Below are 10,302 nucleotides of genomic sequence, written 5' to 3'. Positions count from 1 at the left end.
GACTTAATTCCCACTCCCTGTGGATTCGACCCGTACTTGCCGACATACTACGCTACGCCGTGCACTTGCGGTATTACTATTGAAGGATGTAAAGTCCCCATCATTAAACCTTTCATCAAATTAATTGCAACATCTATAACCATGTCTTCTGTTTGTAATTGTTTGCTAACAAAATTAAATTCATTTAGAATTTCATACCAAATGATGGTAGCAAACAAGAACTCAAAACTACCAAGCTCATTATTTGCTAATGACTTGGCTTCACTTTGTGCTAGAGTATTAGAATCTTTTTCAGCTAGTTCAAGTTAGGCCTTTTGGACTTCGACAATTTGAAACCTTAATAGCCTTAATGATTTCAACATGACTTTCCCATCGTATGGCCGACAATCGCTTAAGTGCTAACTTTTTCACATGTTCTTTCAAAATTAGCCATCTTTTAGTGGAATTTGCAAACAAAGTGTAAATACGCTGGACAATTCCAAAAACGTCTCCCGCTTTGCTTTAAGACTATGGAAACCACATGGCGTACAAAAAACTCTAGGGTTTAAATCTAATAATCTTTTTTGAACATCTCGATTTTTCTCTTTCATATTAAACCCATTATCATATCCTTGACCTCTTACATTATCAATGTCTAAGGTCATGAGACATCAATACATTTTTTAACTCTAAGAAAAGTCTTGCACCACTCGTATCATCAACATCCAAAAATTCAAGAAAAAATTCATCAACTTTGAAGGAGTTAGTAGAGCCATCAACACATCTTAGAATCAAAGACATTTGTTCTTGATGACTAGAATCAGATATACAATCCAACAATACAGCAAAATATTTTGCTTCTTTTATTTTCCTAACAATAATAGACCTAATATTTGAAGAAAGTAATAGTATCATTTCATTTTGAAGAAAATGACTCAAATAACGATCATGAATTTTGCCACTAGTTATTCGCTCAACATGCTCACTCATCACAGGATCAAATGCAGTTAACATTTCAACAAAACCTAAAAAATTACAATTTTCTTTTTCAAACAATCGTTCTTTTTTTTTTTTTCACGAAAAGCAAGGTTATTTTGACCAAGATAGTTTACAACGGCAACAATTCTATTAAACACATTTTTCCAATATTCCTTCTCTTTCTTTAATTGTTCTTGAGAAAATTTATCAATTGTTTCATTTTTTTTTAGCAATCTCATTCGTAATTCACACCAAGTAGCCATGTTCAAAATGTGATCACTAATACTTTCATGCTTTTTAAGTCTCGCACTTAAATGAAACCAATCAAAAAATCCTTCATAAACTAGAGCACCTCTTATAGTTCCTTTTTTAAAAATCTTACAACAAAAGCAAAAAAAACTCTATCAAGCTCCTTTGAGTAAACAAGCCATTCTCTATTGGAAGTTTTACCATTAGGCAAAGATCTATTCTTAGGTCCTTTTACCATGTTTATTTGTCTTTTAGGGTCATTTAGTGCCAAAATGTCAATAGAATTTGTATCAAGAGAATCCCTATTTCTAGGGTCATATATGTCAGACTTAGGAATACTTTAAGATTGAATTAAAAGTTGTTCTCTTTTATGTTTCCAAATTGATATTTACGAAACATATCAAACAAAATTATTTAAGCACAAAAAACATATTTACGAAACTTACCTAGTATTATTGATATCTTGATCAATTTGTTTTATATTGGGCCTTTTAAATTTGGGCCCTGTTCAACGGAATAGGTTGAACCGGCCCAAAACTGCCATTGACGGTTATTTTCCTTATATTAGCTTTTATAAAATATACCCTTTAAAACAAGTATTAGAAAATTGATGCATACAATATCATCCAACATTTGCAAGCTAAAATCTAAAGGTATAAGACTTATAAGGATATATTTTAGTGCGAATTAAAGATACAAAAACCAATGCGATAATATGTCCTCAAAATAAATAATCATTTTAAATAGATGATAAGACTAGACTTTCCAACCGTCAATAATTGGCTACTTATATACTACATTCTTTTTCTAGTGGGTACAAATGTTTTGTTTGAACTACCATATGAATAGAATGGAGAATATTGTTGATGAGTTATATAGAATGCTTACATTGTTGAGCAAAAATTCCAAGTTGAACAAAAAATGAAGATTTTATAGTTCAAAAGGTTAAAAGGTTCAAGACCAAAAGAAAAGGCATAAAGGATTACAATTAGTTGTTTTTAAAGCTTCTGAAAGTCTAAATGGACCAAAAGTTACTACTACAACAATTTGCACTTATAGTTTCCTTTTACCTTTGGGTTTGATATTAGTGCTTAATAATTTTTGTTATGTTTCTAATTTCGATAAAACGTTAAAACATTATTATTTTGGAATAATAAAAGATATTCATTTACAATAAATATAACGATAAATATTAGAGGACCAAGCAAGATTACTGAGATTATTTTCATTAGGTTCATTGTAGACTTGTATACTTTATGCTTAATTTTTATGTGCAAGTTCTCTTTCTCTAGTTCATGAACTGGAAGGAGGTGCAATCGTTTCTAAAAGGTGGATATCCTCTTCAAACTAATGCTATTATACAGGTGGTTGTTAATTGTAGCCATCCTTTTGGTATATAAATCGGAGTTATACTTCACTCGATTTTTGTAAGTAATAATAATTTTTTTGCCCAGAAAAAATATCCAAAAATAAAAAAAAAAAAATTCAATTAGTAACATTTATCATTACTCCATCAATATGAAAAAGGTTTAAACAAAAAACAACTATTAATATCATCATGGAAATTCAAACCACGTCCTCCAAACAATCACAGATTAATTTCAACTTTAGAAAATTAATAATAACTGCTTTAAGGTATGTCTTTCTTCAATTGATCAATGTTGTTTCTTTTGTTCTTGTAGCACATATGTTTGAAAGGATAAATAATAGTCCCTCCTATTCAGCTTATGTGTCCCATTTTCTTTTATGGTCAAGTCACCTTAATTGTCCAATTTCTATTTTTTAGTATGAGTTTTTGACTTTTATGCCCTTAGTAGCTTTATCATATTTTCAATTATACCCTCCATTACCCATACTAATTTTCCTTCCTTACATTAAAAACCCAAGATACTACTCTCTTTTCTACCCTTAGGGTCTCACTTTTGACTGTCCTTAAAATCCGTGAAAAGTCAAATGAGACTCTTAAGGTGAATAGAAGGGAGTATGAATTTTACAGGAAGTTGTTCCCAATCCATAACATGTAGAGCATATTATCCAAAAAAATGTCTCCCTTTTATAAAAGTAGTCTTTACACTTTCATTCTTTCGTTATTATTTGTTCTTTTAAACTATTTTTTTTTATTGTTTTATAATTCTTGATGTTATGGTAGCATTTAATTATTTGTTTATTTAATTAATTATTACTATGAAATTACCTTGATGGCCCTTGATTTTCTATTGACCTTGACCCGTAGTCAAAGGGTCTTTATAACTTTTCCCTCACCTTGCTTAGTCAGCAAGTAACTTCTATAACTTCCTAAACATAAACACCCACTACTCTCGATTACCTATCACTAACACCCATCATGCCTTTGATCTACGCATTAAGTTACCACCTTACCCTTGATTTTATCTCTATAAATACTGGTTGCGTAACTCATTTGCACTCTAAGATCACATATTATCTATCGTTACTCTACCAAATTCACACCCATCATACTTCCAATCAATATACTGCACAATCTACAATCATTTTGATATCAATTCATCCTGTATTCATTCAATTATCATACTTTCATTGTTCTCTATCTTCCAATCTAACTTCAGCGTCAAAGCGGTTTTCTGGGAGATCACCACCCGAGTAAGGTTAACGTGCTGTGTTGTAGGCATTAAGTCACTTTCACAAAAGACTCAAATCATACTTCCAGTTTATAAACAGTTGACTTCACTAACGCTTCATATTCAGGTATTTTTAAATATCTCTTTCACTTTCAAGTTCCATCACCGAAACACTTGAGATTCCATCTGGTGGAGGTGGCAAACGAACTCATACAATTATGAAATTTTACAAGTGAGTTGCTTTCAAAAAATATCCAAAAAACTTGGATTCAAAATGAGAGTGATATGGCCTTCTGAATATTAGTAGAAATTTTCCTGCTAGAAATATTACGTCTTTTGTTAAAGGATTTTTGGCCAAGGATGTTATCTTAGCTCAGCTACCAAGAAGAAGTAAGATCGGGTCTAAAATAATACCTCCTATTCTCACAAGTAGGCATGGCCACGAGGCGGGTTACCCGGAACCGAACCGGTCCCGAACCGCTTGGAACCGGATCCGGAACCGGAACCGTTTGCGACAGGTTCCGAACCGCCCCGAACCGCGGAACCGTGAAACCGCCGGAAAAAAGTTGCCGGAACCGTGAAACCGCCGGAAAAATACTTCATGAACCGGAGCAAAAAAACCGCGGTTTGGAACCGGAACCGGTCCGGGTGAACCGGTCCAACGGTTCCATGGAACCGGAATCGGGACCGGTCCGGGTGAACCGGCTCAACGGTTCCATGGAACCGGAACCGCCAAAACTAGCCGTTATGTGACCGTTAGAGAGCCGTTGGAATTTCCCCTATAAATACTCATCACTTTCAATCATTTTCATTCACAACTCATCTCTTCTCCTACTCTCTCTACTTACTCTCTCTACTTAATTCTTTAATTACGCAATTATTCTCTTAATTACATAATTAGTCTTTTAATTATTTCTTAATTTAGTTAATTACATAATTAGTCTATTAATTATTTATTTATTTCTTAATTCTATTATTATTTCAATATTATCAATCATGTCTTCATTTTTGAAAAAAGCCTCAAAAAAAGTTACTAAAGTGGCAAAATCATTGGGAAGTTCCAGCTCCTCCAAAAGAAAGGCCACTTCTACTCCGTCGGTATCAACAACACCTTCCATTAGTAATTATAATTATGAACCAAATTATCCAGAAGGGTACGACCCAGAATTACATAATTATGCAGAAGAAGTGGAAAGAGAAATACAAATTGATGAAGAAGAACAACAAGAAGAGCAACCAACAACCTCTATTGGGATACATATATCTCGACAGTCATCAACAAGATCACATGAAGAACAACAACAACAAAGACAAGCTCGTGGTAAACGAGTCAATTTCCAAACTATCGGTTAGTTTTATAATTTTATTCTTCAAATTAATTAAATTTTAAATTATTTATTTATTTAATTATAGTTTTATAATTTTAAATTATTTATTTAGATGAAGATGAACCAGTAAGACAACCTTTTCCGGCAATGCCACCTCCTAGTGGTAGAGCTGTTTCACATGTGTGGTCGTATTTTACAAAAGAACCAACCGAGAATCTAGATATTTTCTTATGCACTTGTCAATTTTGTGAAAGTCAAGGAGTAAAGCCCTTAGTTGCATACAATTTCGCCAGAGGTAAATACTTTTTAAGTTTTTTATACATACATTATATATTCATATTTTATAAAAATTTATTTATTGTGTTTTGTGAATACGTGTTAGGTGGTGGTACGGGATCTTTTAAAAAACATTTGGCAAAGAAGCATGGAATCACAAAAGAAACTCATGCAGCAAGCGGCAGCGGGACCACAAGTGGAACTGGAAGCCGACAGACACAGTGGGACATTCCCAGCACAGGTATGCCTTTTAGATATAATCGTAATGATATGATTGATGAATTTTCTAGGTATGTAATTTGTGATGAATTGCCTTATAACCACGGTGAAAGTAGGGCATATGAGCGTTACGCTAGAAAAACTATGCAACCACAATATAGAGCAATCCCTAGGAGCACTCTTAAAAGACGCACAATTAAATTATATGAATCAATGCGCTATGAATTAGTTGAAATGTTTAAATCTTTTAATGGTAGGGTTAGCATAACAACTGACATTTGGTCTGCTCCCCCACATTTAGAATCTTATATGTGTGTAACAGCACATTGGATGGATCAAAATTGGATTATTCAAAAAAGAATAATTGCTTTTGAGACAATGCCAGAAAGACATACCGGTGAAAACATAAAATATAGATTAGTAGAGATATGTAGAGAATAGAACTTATTAGATAAGATATTTCGTTGTTCAACTGATAATGCAACTGCGAACATTAAATGTCTAGAACTTTTGTATAACGAACCTGCATTTAGTTTTATCCTTGGGGGTAGCTTATTACACATACGTTGTTGTGCGCATATAGTTAACTTATCTTGCCAAGCTGGCATAAAACAATTAAGCGATTTATTAGAACCAATTAGGGATATAGTGAAGTGACTTAGGATTGGAAAGATAAAGAGACGATACAAACAATTATGTGACCAATATCAACTTAAAAAAGTGTATTGGTCATTGGATACTCCTACACGTTGGGGCTCAACCAACGATTTATTAAGAAAGGCGATTGCTTATCGTCCAGTTATAACACAACTATATAGTGAGTGTACAGATAGTTACATAGCTGATGACACTTGGGAATTAGCTATAGGTGTACATAACATATTAGAAGCGTATGACCACGCGACTAAGATTTTTTCATATGTTTATGAACCGAACGTTCACTTAGTAATAAGTGAGTGTGTTACTATTTTTTATCATCTCCTTAAATATACGCATGATGATACTAACCCATATTTGAAGCCGATTCTTGCAGATATGATGGAAAAATGGAAGACATATTTTACCGAATTTCCTTATATTTATGGAATCGCAACCATTTTGGACCCATGTTTTAAAACTGAGGTCCTTACTAAAGTAATAGGATTTTACTACCAATCGTTAGATCGCCCGCCTACTGATGTACATAATTATGTAGGAACATGTAAAAAATATTTAGCAGAACTCTATGATTATTACGCTAGTGTGTATAACCCAAAACGCGATACGTCTAGGCGTGCTAGCGTTTCGGCACGTCCCTCTTACTATAATTCGGTAATAGCTAACATAATGAGTCAAGATGATAGTTTTGTAGGATCATCTTCTTCCTCGACCTCATATTTAGAACTAGATAGTTATCTTAAATACCACTTTGAAATAGACCAAGGTAGCTATAATATTTTAGAGTGGTGGAAAGAAAAATCCGTAAAATTTCCCATTTTATCGAGAATTGCAAAGGATATCCTTGCAATTCCCGCGTCAACAATTGCGTCGGAGTCTGCTTTTAGTGCAGGTAGAAGAGTTTTGGACGAAAAGAGATCTCGTCTTGCTCCACAGAGTATTCAAATATGTGTTTGCAAGAAAGATTGGGATCAAGCGGAGATTCGAACACAAGGACTAAGGAATGATGATGATCAAGACGACGATGATGATCCATGGATGATGATGGATACATCTGCATCATCGTCAGGAGGAGAGTCAGCGGAAGCATCTAACCAACCACATGATGATGATGAAGACGAATAGGATCAATCCGACAACGATAAATCAACATTCAACAACTATAAATAAAAGGTATGACAAAGAACTACGTGGGCTTTGATTCCTTCGGGATACGTAGGCAACTTAGTATTCCTTTGGGTACTAGGTTCAAGTCCATTTTCTCCCTTTTTTTTATTAATCATCTTTATCGACATTATCATTGATTCGTTTGTTATTAATTTATTTTTTTCATTCTTTTTAGTAAATATTTCAATAACGATGACAACTTGACATGCAATGAATTTCGCTAATAATCAAGTAATCATCAAAGGTACGTCCGCAATATTATAGTATTTTTTTATTATATAAATATTTAAAGAAAAAATAAAAATGGAACCGATGGTTCGACCCGCCCGTCCCGTGAGTTGGAACCGCCGGAACTGCCTCATGAACCGCCAAGGAACCGTTTGGAACCACCCGGAACCGGAACCATTCGCGACAGGTTCCAAATGGAACCGGAACCGGGTGGAACCGGAACCGGAACCGGACCAACCCGGACCGTGGCCATGCCTACTCACAAGAAATGTTTACATGAATTGAGAAAAAAAAAATCTTTTAGATCGTGAATATAATATTTTATTATTGAAAAATATAATATTTTATTGAATAATAAATTTAATAGAAGAAAAGTGAGAATCATAAATATTAAAAAATATTTAAAAAGTTAGTGGAAAAAATAGAAGAACCATACAACTAATAAAAAATATTTTTAATGAAGACTCAACTCTCTTACATTATGATAATTCAAAACACATATTAATTAAACAAATACATTAAGTAATTATATTTAGTTGTTTAAGTTGGTCTAAAATCATATTAAATATAAAGTGAATAATTGTTATATATTTTAAGTCCGAAATATTGAAATATGTTTTAATGATTTAAGTTTATCTTAAAGTTGAATTTATAAGTTTTGAGATAAGTTTAAATGACTTTAAGATAATTATGTTTATAATAAGGTTATTTTTCGTAATTATATTTGAAATATTTTAAAAAATAGGTCAAGGTTTATTAAAATTATCTTTGAAATATTTTAATAGGTCAAGATATATTGAAACTAAGTTTGAATATATTATTACATGTTTTATTTTAAACGTTTAGATAGATTATGTTATTTAAATTTAAAATGTGTGCTTAAGATATTTAGTTGATTAAATGTTAAAGTACAAGCTTCACACGTTTTATTATTAAGAGTACACGGCTAATATTTGAATTTGAATAAGTTGTTAAGCTATGATACTTAAAGAGTTTTCTATAAATTAGATGGTAATTTAAATTCATACTAAAAATAGGAAATGACAATGTAAATTAATGCTCGAAATAGCAATTAATTTGAATAAGTATTTACACGTTATTTTATCTGGTTTTTGCTGAGTTTTCAATATCTTGTATGAGTTCTAACGTGGTAGCACAGCATTGGTTTTTGATAACTAAAAACAGCACACAATGAAGTAGTTATATGAGCTGTCAGTGCAATGTCAGTTTGAGGTAAAGCTCAAGGTCTTGAAGACTGGCACAGATTAACCAGATCAACGAAATTAACGGATGAAGTTTTCTTGCTTTTTAAGGATATGTTGAGGCGTGACATATATAAATACAAGGCTTCATTCAAGAATTAAGGATGCACCTCTTATTAAAATTTTCTCTCTTGACTTAATATCTAGCATTCTCTAAGTATTTAAAAGAGTTGTAATTCTTAGTTCATCTAACTATTACAATTTGTAATAGGCTTAAGTGTTAAAAAGAGTTAGATTATTTTATAGTTTAATATGCCTAACTTAGAATACTTTTCAAAGTGTTCAACTTGTAATCTCCATTGTGAGATTGGGATTTGCTATTATTAAGGGACTTGTAAGACGTTTCTTCAAGGGGAAGAACGTGGTGAGAGAAGATAAAGAGATCTTCTTGTTTATCTTAAAGTCGATTAATAAAAGGCGTTGAAATCCTACGGGTTGAAAGAGAACCCATAGGCGGGGAGTAGGTTCTTTAGAACCGAACCTCGTTAACATATCGTGTGTTATTGTTTAAGTTTATTTTCCGCACATACGTTATAGTTTTATTACTCAACCTAAAACTGTTCTAGAAAACAGTTTTGAAAGGTCACTCAATCTCTTTAGACAACCTTTCAGAAAAAAATTTTAAAGGGCCATACTATCTATTTACCCTCCCTCTCTAGAGAGTATTCGACCCCCTATCAACTTTCATTTAACAAGTTAGTGGGAAACATGTAAGGACTCTAAGAAATATAAAAAAGTTAAAATGAAGTTAATGGAAGATATCTGAGAGTCATAAGTATTATTAAAATATTAAAATTAGGATCAACAAGATTATTTTTGTTCAAAATTTGTAATATAAATTGAAAGATTCTTTACAGTAACAACAATTAGAACACCAAAATGACAAATAGAAACTTCTTTAAGGAACGAAGGGAGTAAAATTCTACATGTTTTGAATTTCATGTCTACAATTAGCTAAAGGTAAAAGGCAATGGTATGGTGATTTGATCTGTAGTTGTGTGTTTTAATGGTAAAGGAGAAAGCATTTTGATGTGTAAAGCTAATGATAAGGGTTATATAGAGTGATCTATTATTTTGTAAAAGAAAATAAGTCAAAGATTGAAGCTTTTTTATAAGCTCAAATTTACTTAAGAATGAGGGATTGTGGCTTTTTGTATAATTGATATTTGGAGATGAAGATGAAATATTTTTGTAGTGAAATTTTGGGGATAAGTTTAATTTTTGAAAATGTATGGTTGGCTGGAAACATATTATTAAGTCCGAGGAAACAAATTGATGATTGAAGTCGGGTATTAGAGGATGAAATTTATTTAATTGTGTATAAGAATAAGTGAAAATATTTTGATAAAATCAACTTTGGAT

General features: G+C 32.3%; 1 protein-coding gene across 1 annotated transcript; it reads right to left on the bottom strand.

The window, feature by feature from the left end:
* Nucleotides 1–300: 300 nt before the first annotated feature.
* LOC130808404 (uncharacterized) lies at nucleotides 301–3,549 on the bottom strand. Its single transcript, XM_057673881.1, has 5 exons — nucleotides 3,533–3,549; nucleotides 1,442–1,514; nucleotides 1,058–1,334; nucleotides 658–1,004; nucleotides 301–468 (listed from the first exon to the last, which is right to left on the bottom strand). Exons 1-5 carry the CDS (start codon nucleotides 3,547–3,549, stop codon nucleotides 301–303), a joined length of 882 nt encoding a protein of 293 aa, XP_057529864.1.
* Nucleotides 3,550–10,302: the final 6,753 nt, after the last annotated feature.

This window comes from Amaranthus tricolor, chromosome 3, assembly GCF_026212465.1.
Source record: "Amaranthus tricolor cultivar Red isolate AtriRed21 chromosome 3, ASM2621246v1, whole genome shotgun sequence".
NCBI classification, from domain to species: Eukaryota; Viridiplantae; Streptophyta; class Magnoliopsida; order Caryophyllales; family Amaranthaceae; genus Amaranthus; species Amaranthus tricolor.
Note: the sequence above shows the minus strand (reverse complement) of the source record. Positions and strands in the feature narration are given on the sequence as shown.